At 55.8% G+C, this 20,044-nt stretch overlaps 2 protein-coding genes across 2 annotated transcripts in view; both read left to right on the top strand.

Moving 5' to 3' along the window:
• The first annotated feature begins 3,571 nt into the window (after positions 1-3,571).
• On the top strand, positions 3,572-6,124 carry HES2 (hes family bHLH transcription factor 2). Its single transcript, XM_059894630.1, has 4 exons — positions 3,572-3,724; positions 3,819-3,914; positions 4,212-4,311; positions 4,402-6,124. Exons 1-4 carry the CDS (start codon positions 3,680-3,682, stop codon positions 4,650-4,652), a joined length of 492 nt encoding a protein of 163 aa, XP_059750613.1. The 5' UTR covers positions 3,572-3,679; the 3' UTR covers positions 4,653-6,124.
• Positions 6,125-12,861: 6,737 nt separating this feature from the next.
• The window catches only part of ACOT7 (acyl-CoA thioesterase 7), a 92,808-nt gene continuing 85,625 nt past the window's right edge, over positions 12,862-20,044 (top strand). Inside the window, exon 1 of the mRNA XM_059894620.1 lies at positions 12,862-13,016. Coding sequence (XP_059750603.1) covers positions 12,862-13,016 — 155 coding nt within the window. The remainder of the gene's footprint in view (positions 13,017-20,044) is intronic.

The raw sequence follows: 20,044 nt of genomic DNA, 5'->3' as shown, positions 1-20,044 counted from the left end.
CCCACCTCCCCACTGAAGCCCCGTGAGGGCTCTGCACTGGGCTGTTTCACCCAGCGGGTAGCGGGGCAGGCACAGGATGGTGCTGGAGATGCCTTAGAGGGAAGCGGCTTCCAGGAACAGTGGGAATCCAAGTCCCTGGGACCAACACCAGGTGGCGCCATGTGCAATGGGCTCCAGCGCTCCATGGCACCCTCCTAAACTGGAGCCTCTGGGCCTGAGTGGCCAGGTGGGTTTCCAGCTACTTTCACCTCGCCAGACCCACCTCACTCCCCCATGGGACCTATGACGGCCGAGACCCCTACCCAAGGGGACAAGGGGAGGGAGGAGTCTTATCCTGGCCACCTCAGTGCTTCGACTGGCTCTTGGTGCCTGCCAGAGCTGCCCTCCTCTAGCCCACCGAGCGGAGCTGTACCCTGAGGCCTGCGAGTGGCAGGGGTGCTTTGATGACAAAGAGCTAAATGGCTTATCTTGAGGGCCCCTCCCTTGTGCTTCCTTCATGGAAAAAAAAAAAATCCCTGCACTCCCATGTTGGCTCCCCTGGTCCTGGACACTCTCAACTATCACATGGTTTTGTCATTTTGGGGTCCAGATCAGGGTGATGTGCTGCTGCTACGGCATTGGGCAAGGCAGGAGAGAAAACCCTGAGCCGCTCCCGCTGCTGATACGGGCATCTCCATAAAAGTCACGTGTGAGCACTCATCCTTGCTGACCATCTTCTCAGACTCCTTTCTGAGGATGCCACTCAAAGTCAGGCTGAGATCCAGGCCTTCTCTGTCCTCTCTGGGCTGCACTGGGTCCACGGGGTCCCGCTCAGCATCTCTAGCGAGCCCACGCCAGCAAGAACATATTTTTGGAAACCCTACTGCTTACCAGGCACCATGCCAGGCTTCACCTGCATATTTAGCTCCATAAGGATGCTATGAGAGAGGTACAACACTATACCCATTTTACAGCTGGGGAAACTGAGGCACAGGGAGGTTTTTGTTTGTTTGTTTTTTAATTTGTTTGGTTTTGTTTATGGTTTCCTTTGCTGTGCAAAAGATTTTAAGTTTAATCAGATCTCATTTGTTTATATTTTCATTACTCTAGGAGGTGGATCAAAAAAATCTTGCTGTGCTTTATGTCAGAGGGTGTTCTGCTGATGTTTTCCTCTAAGAGTTTTATAGTATCCAGTCTTACATGTAGGTCTTTAATCCATTTTGAGTTTATTTTTGTGTATGGTGTTAGAGAATGTTCTAATTTCATTCTTTTACATTGTTTGTTTGGTTTTATTTTTAATGTATCTTGTCCACACTGGCACTCTGTCACTGTGGCAAATAGAAAGGGGCAAATTCAGGGGCTGACACGCACAGAGGCTGACCCTGCTGTGCCCTTCTTCTCTCTGCACCTGCAGTTCCCCCTGCCCAGAGCACCCCCAATGTCTCCCACCCTCCAGATGTCAGTTGAGGGGCTCCCTCCCCCACCAGGAGGCTTCCGCTCATTCTTCTGCTGGGATCAGGCCATCTGCCCACCTGTTATGTGGAAAACACCTGTTCAGACCTCTCCCCCCACCCAAGAGCAGGCACCCAGGTGGAGTGCGTCCCCACTGTACCCTACGTGGTTCCAGCTTCCCTAAAACCTGCACCCCCATACTCCGTCCACTCGGTTGTCTTACCTAAGTTCCCCTGGTTATAAACGACTCCTTCCTCCAGGTAACCAGCAAAACCCCCAGAATCCTTTGGTTGAAGGGAACAGCAATGGGAGAAGACAGGAGAGACTTAAAATCTGGGGTAACTGAAAATGCAGTCTGCTTCCCCACCCTCCAGGCTTCAAACGGTGGTCCACAGGCATGGAGGGGGATGTTCTAGGAAGAACCTTCTTCCCCAGGAGCTAGTTTCAGGGTATCTCAGCAAGGATGCAGAGGTTGGTGCAGGGGGGCCTGTCGGCACAGAGCTGAGTGAGCCAGTGTGTGCGGCCAGGGGTGGCATGTGGGGCATCAGTTAAGGATCCATGAAGTCCTTTTCTTGAGCCCCTAAAGAATAATTAATGAGGGAATTCTATGGTGGTCCAGTGGTTAGGACTCCGCGCTTTCACTGCCAAGGGCAAGGGCTCAGTCCCTAGTCGGGGATCGCAAGCCAGGCGGTGCGGCCAAAAAAGAGAGAGAGAGAACAATTAATAACCTTGGAGGAGGCCGGGCCATAGGTACCCTGAGCTCAACGATTCAATTTGAGGAGACAGTGACTCAGGCATGCCCAGGCCCTGCTCCGCTAGATGTGTTGACTTATTCTCATAGTTAGGACTGTTACGGGGGTTAAAGGAAAGGAGGGCCAAAAGGCGCTTGACATACAGCATGTGCTCCATAAGTGGTGGCCAGTCAGGTACGGGTGGCGCGAGCTCCCACTCGACCGGATGCTCCGGGCCCCTTCCTGATGGGTGCGCTGGTCTTCTCAAGCCCTGCTTGGGGAGCACGCGGCCGGGGGGACTTAGGCGGAGCGTCGAAGGTGGGGCGCGGAGATGGGGTTTGCGCGGCGGAGGGGAGGGCCCCCGTCCAGCACCCAGGACAGCGCCGGTCGGCTCCGCCCTGTGGTTCCTCCTCCCGGCCCGGCTAGGTGGGTGCAGCCCGCCATCCGCCCGCGGGTCGGCCCGGCAGTCCGCCGTGCTGGCCGTTGCCCGGCCAGCCGGTTGATGGAGGGCAGCCCCGAGCAGATGGGCGGGGGACGCCCAGCCAGTTTGCGGCAGCACCGGCCACGCGGCGAGGAGGCGGGCCCGGAGGGAGGAGATGGGCAGCAAAGAGATGGCACCCAGGACTGCCCCGCCCCGCCCGTCACGTGAGCTCCGCCTGTGCTGTAGGTAGGAGCCCGGAGGGGGAGCCAGTGAAATGAAAATGAGCTCCGGGCGCCCCTGGGTTGCCTCGTTTTCTCTGGGCCTCAGTTTCCCCGTTCAAAACCGAGGACAGGGGAACCAGGTGGTCCCTAACTCGCTGAGGGCCGGAGGATTCTCTGGAGCCACCAGGGCCCTAGTTCTGCCTGGCCAGTTTCCAGCCGTTAGAGCCGGAGCAAGTTGAGGTCTCTTTCCGGGCCTCAGTCTCCCCTTCCAGCCCCGCAGAACAACTGGTGGGGCGAGTCCCTCCCCATAGTAGAAACCCGAGTGGTAGCTCCCTGAGGCCCGGGACTTGGGGGTCCTGCCGCCGCTGGCTAACCTGCCCAAGCCCAGGGCGGGGCTCAGAGGAGGCGCTGATCCCGAATGAGGGAAGAAGGGCGGCGTTGGACAAGAAGGGACAAGGGCCTGGCGCCACCCGCTCGCCTCCTGCCCGAGGGTCAGGGCAGCGAGGGCTTCGATGGCGCCCACACACACCCCTGCAGGTGCTCTGGGAGGAGGGCGCCCCGGGCTCGCAGCAGATGGGACTCGAAGGCCTGGAGCAGGAACCCGGGGCCTCCGCTGTCCCCCCTTCCGCCCCAACCCCGCGCAGGAACAAAGGCGGAGGTGGGACCCACAGGCGGCCTGACTCCGCGGGGCGGGACGGGGCGGAGCGGGCGCGCTGCCTCCTTAAAGCCGGGCTGCGGGCGTGGCGCGCGCTCCACTGGCGCCCGCTCCGGCCGCGCAGCAGACGTCCCTGCGGGCCTCGGTCTGCGCTCGGTGTCTGGGCGGGCACAAGTCTCCCACGCGCGGGCCCCGCAGCGGCGCCGCTTTCCCGCCGAGCATGGGGCTGCCTCGGAGGGCAGGGGACCCGGCGGAGCTGCGCAAGGTAGGAGCCGGGGCCTGGCGTCTGGGGGCAGAGCGGCGGGGGCGGGGGCCTGGACGGCGACCCGCGTAACCGCGGCCTTCGCGCCCGCCTGCAGAGCCTGAAGCCACTGCTGGAGAAGCGCCGCCGCGCGCGCATCAACGAGAGCCTGAGCCAGCTCAAGGGCCTCATCCTGTCGCTGCTGGGCAGGGAGGTGAGTGCCCGGGCGCTCGGGTACAGGCCGGGCGCACTGGGGCTGGGGGTAGGGGGTCCCGGGGCGCGGGGCGAGGAGGCCGGGCGGGCCGAGATGCCCTTGCCGGAGAAGCCGACGAGGGGACAACGCGCGGCGCCCAAGGCTGAGCCCGGGTCTGACAGGCTCGGCGGAGCCGACCCACCGCGGGCTACGGCAGGCCCGGCACCAGCTCCTGGGAGCGCGGTACTCACGGCAGCCTGCCGGAGGTCTGTCTTGTTTGTCCCTTTCTCTGTCCCTCTCCTTCGTGGCCGGGCGCAGAGCTCCCGCTTCTCGAAGCTGGAGAAAGCGGACATCCTGGAAATGACCGTGCGCTTCCTGCAGGAGCTGCCTGCGTCCTCCTGCCCGACGGCAGCGCCCAGTGAGTGACCCTGCCCCGCCCCGGCCCGGCTCCGCGCCCCGCGCCCCTCTCTCTCTCCACCCCGCGCCTCACGCCGCTCTCCCTCCGCAGCGCCCTCCGACAGCTACCGCGAGGGCTACCGAGCCTGCCTGGCGCGCCTGGCCCGCGTGCTACCCGCTTGCCGCGTCCTGGAGCCCGCCATGAGCTCTCGCCTGCTGGAGCACTTGCGCCGGAGGGCGGCCAGCGCCACCCCCGACGGCGGGCGCGCGGGGGACTCCTGCGGCCCGCCCGGGCCCTCCCCGCCGCCCGCGCCCTCACCCCCTGCGCCTCCTCGGGACCCAGGCCTCTGGCGGCCCTGGTAGTCCCCTGGCCGGTCCACGGGACCCTGCTGACAGCGTGGGACCAGGAATGCTGGACAGACTGAGGAAGCTCTTGGTGGCGGCTCTCCTTCACACCACGAGGGACCAGCCTGGTACCTACAACCTGGCCAGACCCGGATGTTTGTGAGCTGTGTGGCAGACTGACCTCCATGCGGGCTCAGGAAATAAGAGGAGAGGCCCACTCTCAGCCCCAACTTGGGGTGTCTGGGCTAGAGGTAGAGGGGCAGGTGGCTGCAGGGAGAAGAAAAAGCCTCCCACCCCAGTTGGTGGAAGGGTTCTAGGGCTGGGCCAGCCACTGCTGCCTGAGCAGCCCACACAGCTGCCCCAGCGCTGGCACCAGCCCAAGGGCTGGGCCAGGAGCTCACCTGAGCCAGGTGCAGCAATCTGCTCTGACTGGTCACCACTCTCCCAACCCTGCTTGAACCTGCCTTCTCGCCAGCTCAGCTTGGTAACCTCTGGGCACACAGCAGCAATGGCCTGAGGGGCTCTGAAGGCTGGGGAGTCATGACCTCCCCTCCTGGGCTCCCTGCCTAAGCTTCCAATTATAGGGACAGGATGCAGCCAGGGCTCTGTTTCCCGGGGGCTGGGGGCTTCCTTAGGTGGTCTTGGGAAGGATTTATTTCCCCAAGCATTAAGTTAACACCTGTGTACCACACACCAGGCCAGGTGGTCTTGGGGTGTGAAAAAGGGGTGGGACAAGAATGAGGGTGCCCTGTGGCCTCAAGGAAGCTTGCCACCTTGAAGGGCCCAGGTCCAGCACAGAGCTGGTGCCAGTGTGAGGTGAGCAGGTCCCATGTCCTGGAGCAGCAGAAATTCAAGGGCTGACACAGCAGGTTAAGGAACAGGAATCCCCCTTTCTCATTTTCTCTTCTGAACTGCTCTCTGCTACTGTCAGGACAGATAGCTGGAAGCAACTTGTTCTTAAGACTTTTCTTTCTTTCCCATGGAAGCCAGAGAGCCTTCAAAGGTCCAGTGGTGGTGGTGGGGTGCTGTGGATCCCAGCAGTGGGTGCCCAGGAGAAGGCCGGAGCAGCTGTGGCCCACCCTCAGTCGTGTTCCCAGCATCTCGTGGGGATTCGCTGAGCGTTTGTGGGAGGTTGCGAGTCCTCCCCCCAGTCCCCGGTCCAACAGCCTGTGCGAGGGACCAGGGCACTAGGGGCAAGAAGATAGAGCTGTTGGGGGGGGGGGGTCACTAAATTGAGCTATGCCACATAAACCCATGATGACCATGGCACTGATTCTGGTGGCAGGATGTGGGGAAGCGGTGGGCATTACTGAGGAAGTCAATGTGAAGACAGCAGGGTGAGCCCACAGCAAGGGGGGCTGTCCTACCGCCTGTCTGGGCCCAGCTGGCTGGACTGCAAGCTCCTGCGGGGCAGGGCCGGGGCTGAGTGTACCGCCTTGTCCCCAAGGAACTCGGCACGTGGTGGGTCCTCAATAAACATCGTGAGCCAACGAATGGGTGATGTGACGGGCCCGCTCCACTGAACCCCGACAGACTGGTTGTTGCCTCAACGCCTATCCCCAGAGCCCTAATACCACTTTGAAAAGCTGCTGCCCCAGAGCATGAGCTCCCCGGGACAGATGTGGGGAAGGGTGTGGAGAGTAGGGAGGGCAGTTCCTTGGAACGCAAGCCTGCTTTCCTGAGCTGCCAGGAGCGAGTGGAGGGGGCACGTAACCCACAAGCCCATGCTCGCCACGAGAGTTCAAGTTTCTCCCTTGGGTCAAGGACGCCCATCCATCGGCACAAACTGGGCCGACTCCCTGTCCCTTTAAATAAGAGCTTTCAGTATGGGTTGAAATTCGGTAAAAACTGACCAACCAGAGGCCCCTCTCCTCCTTTCGACCACTGCTTGCTTCTGAGCCCCATCTGGGTCCCCAACTCTGTGACTCTCGTTGATCTGACCCCAATCAAGCCACAATACAAGCGGTCAGGGACGGGGCGTGTAGGTAGGCCAGTGACACACAGGGTCAGGCATTCCGGGGATCTGAGCTGGCGGCCAGCCAGGCCTTGGCAAGGAGCTGAGACATGCCTGGGTGGGTGAGGCTCTGGGCCTGAGGCGAGAAGCCAGTTTCCCAGCAGGGACGTGCAAGAGCTGCCTAGAAGGTCTCAGCTGGTCCTCTGAGTTGGGCTTGTGAAATAGGGACGCCCACATCCCTCCCCTACAGGGCCCCTGCAGGTGCCTCCCCCTGGCAGCTCCCCAGGTATTCCCAGAGCCCCGTCTCATGGCCAAAGGTGAGCCCAGGGCAGAGCGGGCTTCTTCTGCGTGGGAGGGAAGCCGCCTCACTCAGGGGCATTTAATGATCCTTATAAGGCTCACAGAGTGCCCAGTGAACAGCTCTTGTAATGTCCTCTCTGTTCTGGTCCCATGACTCAGTCTAACTCTGTCTGGTTATCATGCTTGGTTAGAGGCAAGGCTCCCATGTCTCATAAACCAGTGGGTGAAATCGTCCAATGACCTAAGCACAATCAGAGCACTGAGCGGTCGGGGAGACTCAGGCTGGGGCCAGGCCCCACCTGTCCCCCGGCACCAGTTAATTTGGAGAGGGCAGATCTCGTTTCCATGAGGGTTGCCAGGGAGGACTCCCCTAATAAACATTTACAAATTACTCTGCTCCGCCTGTGAAGCCCAGACTCTGAGGATGAGTCTTCCGCTGGTTTATCTGGAAAAGGATCAGAATGAACATAGCCTGCGGGGAACGCCTGGAAGAATCTGTGGCTTTGAAGAATCCTCGCCACCGTGCTTTGGGGTGACCACGGCACCTGGAGACAGCGGCGGCACGTCCCCATCGTGCGCAGGCAGCCACCTCCTACTCGAAACGTCAATAAGCAGCCATATTTACTTTTTATTTATTAAAAAAAAATTTTTTTTTTGGCCTTGCCGCGAGGCATGTGGGATCTTAGTTCCCCGACCAGGGATCGAATCCGTGCCCCTTGCATCGGCGGTGCATAGTCTTAACCACTGGACCGCCAGGGACGACTCCATATTTACTTTTTTTTTTTTTTAATTTTTTTTTAACTTATTTATTATTTATTTATTATTTATTTTTGGCTGTGTTGGGTCTTCGTTTCTGTGCGAGGGCTTTCTCTAGTTGTGGCAAGCGGGGGCCACTCTTCATCGCGGTGCGCGGGCCTCTCACTATCGCGGCCTCTCCTGTTGTGGAGCACAGGCTCCAGACGCGCAGGCTCAGTAGTTGTGGCTCACGGGCCTAGTTGCTCCGCGGCATGTGGGATCTTCCCAGACCAGGGCTCGAACCCGTGTCCCCTGCGTTGGCAGGCAGATTCTCAACCACTGCGCCACCAGGGAAGCCCTACTTTTTTTTTTTTTTTTAATTAAAAAAATTTTTTTTAATTAATTAATTTTTGGCTGTATTGGCTCTTCGTTGCTGCGTGTGGGCTTCCTCTAGTTGCGGCGAGCGGGGGCTACTCTTCGTTGCAGTGAGGGCTTCTCATTGCGGTGGCTTCTCTTGTTGCGGAGCACGGGCTCTAGGTGCGCAGGCTTCAGTAGTTGTTGCACACAGGCTCAGCAGCTGTGGCTCGTGGGCTCCAGAGCGCAGGCTCAGTAGTTGTGGCACACGGGCTTAGCTGCTCCGTGGCACGTGGGATCTTCCCGGACCAGGGCTCGAGCCCGTGTCCCCTGCATTGGCAGGCGGATTCGTAACCACTGAGCCACCAGGGAAGTCCCCCATATTTACTTTTTAAAAACACACCAGGGTGGGACTTCCCTGGTGGTCCAGTGGTTAAGACTCTGCGGTTCCAATTCAGGGGGCGCCGGTTCGATCCCTGGTTGGGGAATGAAGATCCCACATGCCGCGGCACAGCCAAGAAATTAAAAATAAAGTGACAAGAGATTGTTAAAGCAATAATTGGTTATTTAACACACACACACACACACACACACACACACCAGCTTGCTATAGCCGGTCCAGAGAACTAACCCACCCAATGGTGTTATTTCCCTTTTTGCCTGGCCCCTTCCCCGTGTGGGTGCATCTCTGGGGTGCTGGGTGCCTGTGTGTGCGTGTGCATCCCTGTGCAGCCAGGTGGCCACGCTGCAGAGAGCTGCCCGGGCACTCGGTGTTGGGGAGAACACAGCCACCCACTGAGGGTTCCCAGTGAGGAACTGGTTTCACTCTGGGTTTTGAGAGGCCCTGGCAAAGCCCCAGCCACTTAAAGCAGCTATAATAAAACTCTGAATGGTTTCAGGAGCGTTGAGAAAGGCGCTAGAGGGCACACCCTAGGTGCACTCATGGTGTCTTGTCACCAAAGGGCCATTGGGGGGCAGTAGGGAGCAAGGGCTGGTGGCTGGTCACAGGACCGCGCTTTGTGAGCGAGGGGTTCCCTGGCCTGGGGGCTAAGGAAGGAGATTTCCAGCTGAACAAATGCCTGCCGCTGGTTCTGTTTGGAGGGAGGGCCCGAGAGCCACCTGTCTTGGTGCTCGGTGAATTAAAAACCTCAGGGAACACAGGACAAAGTTCTTAAAGAACAAAGAACCATTCTGGACCTCAGAAATCAGAGACAGATTCAGGTTTTATGGGGACTACATTTTGAGGCCCTCTGTAAGAAAACATGTAAAATTATGAGTATAGATTTAGGATGGAAGTGAATATTTATTCAGAAGGAAAAAATAAGTCACTGCAAACTAGTGGTGCCTGCAGGTTGACGTCCCATCCCTTTTGGTTTCTCCTTAAGCAATTTACCAACATACTTCCATAAATATGCTTCCTGGTGACAATCCTGGCCTCCCCCTGCTCCTAGAATTATTTTTTTTTAATCCTGGACCCTCGGCAGTGAAAGCACAGAGTCCTAACCACTGGACTGCGAGGGAACTCCCTCCTAGAACATTCTACTACCTGTCCTTGCTTGTGGGCGATCCAAGCTTAAGCCTCATCAGCCTCATGGTAAATCCACCCCTACCCAGAATGGGCTCTGGGTCTCCTGCAATGACAATAACGAGACAAATGCCTTCCATTTGCTTCCTCCACCCATTTCAGGCTAAATATTACAAGGTATAGACTCACACAAACATTGACATCATTCACGGCATTTTTCCCCCTTTGCACCACCTGGAAAGCTCGTTAAATGCAGATTTTTGGGTCCCACCTCCCGGGGTTCTGATTCCCTGTGTCTGAGTCAACAGCCTCATACCTTTCACCTGATGGGGGGTTAATCTGCTTGAGCGGAAACTCCCTGGTGGTCCAGTGGTTAGGACTCGCCACTTTCACTGCCGAGCGCATGGGGTTCAATCTCTGGTCGGGGAACTACGATCCCATGGTGAGGCCAAAATATATATATATATATATATATATATGCTTAAGCAGAGGCCACTCCTCTGAGTATGGGGGCAGCTGGGGGCTGGGCTGGGCGGGGGTGGGAGGTGGGGGTGGGAAAGGGAAGTTAGCATTCAGCTGGGTACAGAGTGTCCATTTTGCAGGATAAGAAGAGTTCTGGAGATGGAATGGTGGTCATGGTTGCACAGCACTGTGAATGTACTTAATACCACTGAAGTGCACGCGTAAAAATTGTTGAGATGCTAAATTTTATGTGTATTTTACCACCAAACAGTAAACTAAAAGATACCTTATCTGGAATTGGGGCAGCTACTCACCTGGGTCCTCTGGGATCCATCTGGTTTCCCAGGAATCAGACTGGTCAAGTAAATGAAGCCGCGATGCATCCTTTAGGTCTTTTAAGTGTGGCATTAATTCTTGCTACTCTAAGAATCTACATTGTTTTGATTTACTATCTTGGTTGGGGGCAGTTTGGAAGTTTGCACTTTTTTTAAAACAATGTGTTAGTAATTTATTTTTTTAAATTTATTTATTTATTTATTTATTTATGGCTGCGTTGGGTCTTTGTTGCTGCGCGCGGGTTTTCTCTAGTTGCGGCGAGCAGAGGCTACTCTTCGTTGCGGTGCGCGGGCTTCTCATTGCGGTGGCTTCTCTTGTTGTGGAGCATGGGCGCTAGGCGCGCGGGCTTCAGTAGTTGTGGCACGCAGGCTCAGTAGTTGTGGCTCGCGGGCTCCAGAGTGCAGGCTCAGTAGTTGTGGCGCATGGGCTTAGTTGCTCCGCGGCATGTGGGATCTTCCCGGACCAGGGATCAAACCCGTGTCCCCTGCATTGGCAGGCGGATTCTCAACCTCTGTGCCACCAGGGAAGTCCCGGGACCTGGCTATTTAATCCGGAACCGCTCAGTCTAGGAATTTAGTCCAGCAGGTGGTCAGAGCCAGGCTTTTTGTGTCCGGGATTTGTCCCCCAATCAGATTTTGAGCTTTCTGAAAAACAGAATGGGGACTTCCCTGGTGGTCCAGTGGTTAAGACTCCACGCTCCCAATGCAGGGGACTAGATCCCGCATGCTGCAAATAAAAGATCCCACATGCCGCAACTAAAAGATCCCACATGCTGCAACTAAAGTTCCCACACGCTGCAACGAAGATTCTGAGTGCCACAATTAAGACCCGGTGCAGCCAAATAAGTAAATAAATAAATATTAGAAAAAGAAAAGAACAGAATGTCTCCAACTCTCCCGGTGACATGCCCACCTATACAAGTAGGGCAGGGCCTCAGTAAATTCTCGTTCCATTGCACTGTCTGGGAAGGGTTATTTAGAGAGAAAGAATGAGCAGGGAAGGTGAGCACAGAGAGGAAGAGAGGCCCTAACTTATTCGTGTGCTGGGCCCCTTACTTTCATTATCTCATTTAATCTTCCTAAAGGTCTGGAAGGTGAGTATTATTACACCCATTTAACAGATAAGGAATCCGCCTTGCCTAAGGCTCCAAAGCTGGCTGTTGCTCCTGGGTCCCATCATAAGAAATTCATCCATTTCAGGACCCATATTGCGAAGAGGTGGTGGTTAAATAGGCTTGGTGACCCTAGACGCTTGCACACTAGAAAATGAAACTTTCAGTGTAATAATCTTGAAATGATAGGCATGATCCGGTCAGCTCCCTCTGTTCCTGGGACTTAGAGACATGTGGTGGGCCACCTCGCTGGTCTGGTAATGCAGGAGTAACCAGGATGAGCTATTTAGTTCAGTATAAATGGGCGAGCTTGAGTTCCATGGGTTTTGATTTTTAAAAATCTGACTACAGAAGCAATTTACGTATATTGTAAAAAATTGGGAGAAAGTCAAGTCTCATACGGGGTAATGGCTCTCCGAAATTACAGCACATTGGGACTTCCCTGGTGGCGCAGTGGTTAAGAATCCCCCTGCCAACGTAGGGGACACGGGTTCCAGCCCTGCTCCAGGAAGATCCCACATGCCACAGAGCAACTAAGCCCATGCACCACAACTACTGAGCCCACGCGCCACAACTACTGAAGCCCGCATGCCTAGAGCCCGTAATCCACAACAAAGAGAAGCCACCGCAATGAGAAGCCCGTGCACCGCAACGAAGAGTAGTTCCCGTTCGCCGCAACTGGAGAAAGCCCGCGCGCAGCAAGGAAAACCCAACTCAGCCCCAAAATAAATAAATAAATAATTTAAAAAATTTACAGCACATAGATGTGATCCCCTTTCCCCTCTTTTCTGGGTGGATTTTGAGACACCGACTTGGCCTGGACTCCACTGCTGAGCACAGGGTGTGCAACAGAACAGATCAGCATCTTTAGAGCTCCTCACTGCAGGACACGCACCCCCAAGCAAACGCTCAGCACTCTCAGGAAGTCCTTCTGGAACAACCCAGAGGTGGTGTACATCGGGCGGTGTAGACGGACCCCAATTCCTGGCTTCTCTCCAGCAGCTGCGTGTTCCTGCAGCAGAGACACTCGCTGAGGCCTGATGGTTCCTGGCTCCCCGTTTTGTGCACCCACGTGCCTCCCAGCTCGGCCATGAATGCTCCTTTACGGGAAACCGCCCCCAATTTCCTCTCAGGGCTGATCTGAGAAGGCGAGTACCGGTCGCGGCCTCCCGAACTGCCGGGCGCGGGCAGGGGGAAGGCCGCATACAAACACGCGCCACGCGGGGCGAGGCTGACCCTCGAGGTCGCCCAGCCCCGCGCCGGCTCCGCCCAACCGCCGCCGAACCTTCTGGAAGCGGCGCCCCACCGCTGCCCCGCCGCCGCCAGAACCGGACGCCTGGGGAGCCGGCGCCGGCCCGGGGGCGGGACGAGGGCGGGTGCGCGGGGCGGGGCTTCGAAGGAAGCTGCGTTCGATTCGCCGCCGGCGCACAGGCCCCGCCTCTCCGGCGCAATGGCTCCGCCTCTCCCCTCCCCCTCCACGGCACCGCCCGGGCTAATTCATTCAGCGCCGGGCCTGCCAGACACCTGCGCGCTCCCTCAGGCTCCCGCCGCCGCCACCATGTCGGGCCCCGCCGCCGAGACCCCGTCCGCCATCCAGATCTGCCGGTAAGAGGGGCGCGCGGAGGGCGGGCGGCCAGGACTCCGAGTCGCCGCCCGGGCCTGGCCGACCCCCACCGGCCCCGCGCCCTCCCCTCCCCAGTCGCCGCCCACGCCGGGCCGGTCGCCTTCGGACCCCGCCCGTCCGCCCGCCGCGGCCGGGATGCGCCTCGGCTGCCGCAGATCCGGCAGCCTCCCCGCGCGCCGCCGCGCCGGCCTCCGGAGCATCTGCGGGGCGGCGCCGAGGTCACGCAGGCCGTTTGCGCGAGGAAGCGGCGCGGCGCCCTTCCCCGGGCGGGGGTCGGAGCGCAGCCCCACCACGTCCCGCCCCGCCCGTTGCCCGAGCGCCCCGGAGCCCCAGCCCAGGTCCCAGTGAGCCCCCTAATTCGGGGTCGTTATCCGGGCGGTGGTGCAAAGCCAACCGGATCCCCCGACATGTGCGGCGCAGGTAACCCGCTCGCTGGGCGGTGGCCGGAGCCGGTTGAGCCCATCGGTGGGCGCCCGAGTGGGCGGGGGCTGCACATATGCGGTCCCTTCAGTGCCCTGCCACGGTTTTGGGCGGGAGGCGGCTGAAAACAGGAAGAAGGGTAAATACCTTTCCCCTCTAACAGTTCACGGCTAAGAACAGAGGATGGTCCATTGAGCCCGGAAGCATCTCACACAAAGGGGGCAAGGGGTTGTTCTTGTCAGGGGACCATCCCTGCCTTCCGCCACCGGCACCGGTATATAGAGGGCCCCGAGGACGCCGGAGATCACGAGCCGGCTCATTTCCGACAGATGCGGGAGGGCAGCCTCAAGGTTACTTTCCATTCCCTTGGAAAGAACGGAAGCAGGCATGGTGGCATTGGAGCCTGAGCTAAGGAAAAGCGAGGAGTCTGGCAAGGCCGAACAGGCGCTGGGGCCTGCAACAGGGCCTGTGCTGCTTGATGCACTGTTGATAGTGACCCCGCCTTCCTGTTTGGGGCCCGGTGCCTCAGATTTGGAGACCGGGCGTCACACTGACCTTGGGTCCAAGCCAGGTTGGTTTCCTGTGGATGGTGACATCTCCTCGGAATAGGCAAAGACTGGGCAGACAGTGCTGGGTCGTGGGATGCCCTGAACCCACCCCCATTTCTGACTGAGTCAAAGTCCTGTCCTGACCTCAAGGTCAGTTTTGACTTTTCTAGGGAGAAGAAATCTTTGGGGGAGCCTTGAGCCATTGATTTGTTATTGGCTGTGTGGCCGTTTTGGCGCCACCCACTCCAGGTTCCGAGGGCAAAAATAATAGAAGTAACTGATATCAGGAGACAGACGGGCCTGGAATCAGGTCCTTGGATCGGTCTCTGCCTCATATTGGCCGGGTGACCTTGCAGTTCGTGATTTGCTAAGGGCTCGTAACATCTCTCATCTCGCTTGGTTTGCCCAGCACCCCTGGGAGGGAAGATGGCAGGGAGCCCACCACTCTTGCCAGGGAAGAGGAAACTGAGGTCCCGGGAGACCCATTGCCTCTGTAAGGTCATCCGGGCACAAGAGCCCAGGGCTCTTGCGGGGTGGGGAAGCACAGCTCCTGATGGGTCTTCTGCCTCCAGACCCACTTTCTTTCCACTGCATTCCCAACAAAAGAACATACTGATTTCAATCTACTCGTGGAAGGCTGGGCTTTTATTTACTTCATCAGGATGATGAATAGCCCGTCTATACATATTACCTTTTTAAAAACCAGCTTCTAACATAGTTAATAGGCTTTTGGATAGCCTGGACACTTCCACATGTACGCGCACACTTCTTCTTACCCACGGTGCTTGCTTGCCGGGCTGCCGCTCATATATTCACAATGGCATATTGTCTCTGACTGGGGACACGTGGGCAGGATACCTGGCTGAGGTGAGCCTCAGGTGGCCAACACACCTGCCCAAGGGAGTTGGAGGGGTTGTGATGAGGCCCGTGGTCACAGCGGCTTGGCCCTGAGAAACCCCAGGACACTGGAGTGGATGTAGCAGGGTGGGGAGCCCTTTAAGGACATCTGAGCTGACACCCCATGTTGAAAGAGGAGCCTCCTGGCCTAGGGCAACCCAGCCCATGAATTTAACAAGCTTCACTGGACGCCTCCAGGGGGTGAAGTGCCCTGAGGGAGGGACACGGACCTGGAAAATTCAGTCCCCAGCTTAGCGGGTTCACAGTCTAGCAGGGAGAGGCTGCCACGCCCACCACCATCCTAGACGATGAAGAGGGTCCCATGCTCTCAGTTCAGAAGGAGGTGTTGAAGGGCTAGGGGCCCTAACGTCTGGGGAGGGCAGTGGTCAGAGCCAGCTCTCCAGTCCCAGGCCTGGGTGTGAATGTGGCCTCTGCCCCTTGGAAACTGCCTAACTTTCTGTGACCCGTTTTATCATGGGTTGTTCTGAGTGCTAAAGAAAGTGTATCTAGAGCCTGGCAGAACGGCTGGCACCTTGTAAGTAAACGGGAACTCTTTTTGTCTGAAAAGTGGGACCCAGGCTCAGGAAGCCAAGGGCCTAGGTTCGAATCCCAGCTCTGCCTCCTGCAGGTGTGGGCTTTAGGCCTCAGTATTCTTGTCTGTGAATCGGAGATAATAACAGTGCCTGTTTCATGGTGGCTGTGAGGATTAAAACCTTTGGCACAGTGCTGGGCAGTTAAAAACAGAGGGGGGAGTTTACGCCTGAGAGCCCAAGCTTTGGACAGCCAGACCGCTGCGGTGCGCTGTACCCTCCTGTACCCCCTGCAGTGGAAGCGTGGAGCCCTCACTGCTGGACTGCGGGGAATTCCCACGTCCCTCCTTTTTTATCGAGCCCTACAGATGCAGGCTCTGGGACAGCATTTAAAGTCTCAGAAGAGCACTTTTCTTTTGGTTTATTCTGAATGATGTTAGTTCACATTTTGTTAGCAAATTGCTTTTTTCCTTGTTGGACTCAGAGTTCTAGAATGTCAGAATCAGAATGACCCCTAGGAGCCCCCAGCCCAACTCTGTTACTTTACCGATGGGGGAAAATGAGGCTCTCAGAGGGTAAAGACTTGGCCTAGGGTGGCCTCGGACTCTGACAGCCAGGGGAGCGAAGGCAGCTGGTGGGTTGTTCCCTGTCCGGTGCTCCACTGTCGTGCTTTTCCACTGCTCAGCCTCACGTTCACGTCCGGTTGTGAGGCTGGATCATGGCATCAGTGTGGGCCCCTAGTAGGAGCCCCTGGGTGTTGGTCGAAGTGAAGTTGAAGGACATGTCCCATACCAGGTTGGTGGAGAGTACAACGTCCACTAGAACTTTCTGCAGTGATGGAGATGCTCCGCGTCTGCGCCGTCCAGTACGCCAGGCACTAGCCACAGGTGGCCAATGAGTGCCTGAAATGCAGTCAGACATGGAGGAACTGAATTTTTAATTGCATTCATTTAAATTTATTTAAATGTAAACGGGCTGGCCTCCTGTGGCTGGTGGCTACCTTATGGGATAGTGCAATAAGTAGAGGAATTTAAAAACCAGAATTCCTGGTAGGCCTCTGAGGGGCAGGGTTTCCTAAGGGAAGCTTGGAAGCTTTCTGGGGACTGTAGGCAGCTCTCCCAACAACAGAGCTAACGGAGGGGGACCTTGGCAGGTACATGGCCCAGGGCAGACACCCTGGAGTCCTTTGCAGGTAGATGTGTGAGGTCTGCAGAGTTTCCTTTTGCTTGCCCTGCTTGTAGGTGTAAATCCACTAGGAAGTGTCTTCAGCTCAGGGATTGCTTTGTTCACTGCTGTACCATGAATGCCCAGCAAAGTGCCTGGCATCTGGTAGATGTGCCAATAAAGATTAGTGGAATGGACTTGAATTTTAGTACAAGCACACCTCATTTTATTGTGTCTCACTTTATTGCACTTTGAATATATTGCTGTGTTTTTTTTGTTTTTTTTTTTACAAATTGAAGGTTTGTGGCAACTTTGCATTGTCAGGTGATGGTTAGCATTTTTTTTTTTTTTTTGATGGTTAGCATTTTTTGGCGATAAAGTTTTTCTAACTAAAAAAATTTTTTTATTGACGTATAGTTGCTGTACAGTATTACATAAGTTACAGGTGTACAATATAGTGATTCACAATTTTTAAAGGTTATACTCCATTTATAGTTATTAGAAAATATTGGCTATATTCCTCTTGTCATAGGTATAAAATAAAGTGTTTTTAAAATTATTACACATTTAATAGTGTAAACATAACTTTTACATGCACTAGGAAGCCAGAATAGTCATGTGACTTGCTTTATCTTCGAGGTATGCCCGTTTGGAATTTTTTCTCTTTGGGGCTTTGTCTTTGGGTTTACAGGGAAGTCAGTGAAAACACAGAATCTGAGTTACAGAAACCGCACTCGGAGTTAGTATTCTGGCACATTCCATAACGCGATGCACAGTGCTGGCTCCCTTCCTGCGGGGATGCGGGAGCTATGGGTGAAGATGCAGTCTTTGCAGCCCAGGGAGCCTGTGGTGGGCCAGGCTGTGCTCACCCACCGTCCAGCCTCCCATCAGTGGGCCAGGCAGCCTGGCATCGCCCTCGCCTTGGCACCACTGTTTCCCAGCTCCCTGGTTTCAGTCAGGCCAGGAGTTGCTTCCCCCTGTGGCTGGCGCTTCTCTGGGTGGGGCCCAGCCTGGGGTGACTATGCCCTGTGCCTCCCGGTCCACTTTCTTTCACTCTCAGAGGTATCCTGAGGAGGAGGGTAAATTATATGGTCACCCCGCCTGCGGGCTACCTACACCTGAATAACTGAGGAAGCTTATTATAAATACTGATTTCTGCATGCAAATTATGCTTCAGTAGAAAAGTCAACAACATGCAGATTTTTAAAAAAAAGAAAATTATTTATTTATTTGGTTGCACTGGGTCTTAGTTGTGGAAGGCGGGCTCCTTATTTGTGGCTCACGGGCTCCTTAGTTGTGGCAGGCTGGCTCCTCAGTTGTGGCACGCGAACTCTCAGTTGCGGCATGCATGTGGGATCTAGTTCCCTGACCAGGGATTGAACCTGGGTCCCCCGCTCTGGGAGCGTGGAGTCCCATCCACTGAGCCACCAGGGAAGTCCCCAAAATGCAGATTTTAAAACATTTATGAGATCCTTGGGGAAACGTGAATAGTCCCTTGACAGTTAGGGATACTAAGGAATTTCTGGTGGTTTTTTTTGCCCTGCCATGAGGCCTGTGGGACCCTAGTGATCTCGGAGAGGCAGCAGCAGTGAGTGGTAGTGATCTCGGAGAGGCAGCAACAGTGAGTGGTGGCTTGAAGCGAGATCTTAGTGCCCTCCCAGGAATTGAACCTGGGCAGCCTGGATGAAAACCAGGAATCCTAGCCACTAGTTCATCAGGGGCTAGAGTCTAGAAGCAAAGTTCCCCTCGTTCTTACCCCCACTGAAAAATGCATTTCTCAAGGAGGCAAAAACTGTAAAAACAGGTACAAAGTTTATCATTAGAGACACAGCACAACACGTGGGAGAGCTCACAGAGAAGCAGCTTGTTTAGTTAAGACAGAAGCAGGGCAGAGATGCACACCCGGAGAGAAAGGGTGTGGGCGTCCCCCCTAATGAGGAGGAACAGTGAAGAGGCGGTTAAGTCATTTATATAGGGCAGTTCTTCCGGGTCTTTGTTTACCTTTGGCCAATTACCTGGTTTCTTTTTCCACACCTGACCTGCCCTAGGACCCTCCCCAACCTGTGTGCACAACTTTTTTCCAAGATGGATTCTGGTCCAGAGGCCTATGGGGGGCCTTGGCATCACCTATTCTGGGTGATTTTTGACCCCCAAGGAGCCTTTCTGCACAGGTGCAATGTCTCCCTTGCCCCAAGGATGGGAAATTTAAGATCTCTTGATCTTTTACTCAAGCAAGGTTTAGCCCCTCTCTGTTCCTGCCATGACTGTTATCTTAAAGTGTCCACAGGAGACAAAGTCCAGCTATTTACCCTGTTCCTCTTGTTATTTCTATCTCGAAGTGCAGACAGGAGGCTGGTCATAAATATCTAACCTGGAGCCCACCTATCTCCTGTCTCAGGAAATGCAAACGAGAGGCTAGATGTAAGTGTCCAGCCTGAAGCCCACCTTTTTCCTGCCCCAAGAGAAGTAAACAGGAGGCCAGTTGTAAATGCCTAGCCTGGAGCCCATCTGTCTCCTGCCTCACTAGTTCCCTGACCAGGGTTCTAGGTATCGAACCCGGGCCCCCTGCAGTGGACACGAGAAGTCCTAACCACTGGACCGCCAGGGAATTACCACCCCCCCCTTTTTAAAAAAAATTTAATTAATTAATTAATTAATTAATTTATGGCTGTGTTAGGTCTTCGTTTCTGTGCGAGGGCTTTCTCTAGTTGTGGCAAGCGGGGGCCACTCTCCATCGCAGTGCGCGGGCCTCTCACTATCGCGGCCTCTCTTGTTGCGAAGCACAGGCTCCAGATGCGCAGGCTCAGCAGTTGTGGCCCACGGGCCTAGTTGCTCCGCGGCATGTGGGATCTTCCCGGACCAGGGCTCGAACCCGTGTCCCCTGCATTGGCAGGCAGATTCTCAACCACTGCGCCACCAGGGAAGCCCTGCACCTATTTTTAATGCACAGTTCACTTTTTTTTTTAAATTTTATTTATTTATTTATTTATTTTTGGCTGTGTTGGGTCTTAGTTTCTGGGCGAGGGCTTTCTCTAGTTGCGGCTAGCGGGGGCCACTCTTCATCGCGGTGTGCGGGCCTCTCACTGTCGCGGCCTCTCTTGTTGCGGAGCACAAGCTCCAGACGTTCAGGCTCAGTAGTTGTGGCTCACAGGCCTAGTTGCTCCACGGCATGTGGGATCTTCCCAGACCAGGGCTCGGACCCGTGTCCCCTGCATTGGCAGGCAGATTCTCAACCACTGCGCCACCAGGGAAACCCTGCACCTATTTTTAATGTACAGTTCACTTTATTTATTTATTTATTTATTTATTTATTTATTTATTTTTGGCTGTGTTGGGTCTTAGTTTCTGGGCAAGGGCTTTTTCTAGTTGCGGCAAGCGGGGGCCACTCTTCATCGCGGTGCGCGGGCCTCTCACTGTCACGGCCTCTCTTGTTGCGGAGCACAAGCTCCA

Source organism: Balaenoptera ricei, chromosome 1 (assembly GCF_028023285.1).
Source record: "Balaenoptera ricei isolate mBalRic1 chromosome 1, mBalRic1.hap2, whole genome shotgun sequence".
In the NCBI taxonomy this organism is placed as follows: Eukaryota; Metazoa; Chordata; class Mammalia; order Artiodactyla; family Balaenopteridae; genus Balaenoptera; species Balaenoptera ricei.
This window is presented reverse-complemented; position numbering and strand designations above follow the sequence as displayed.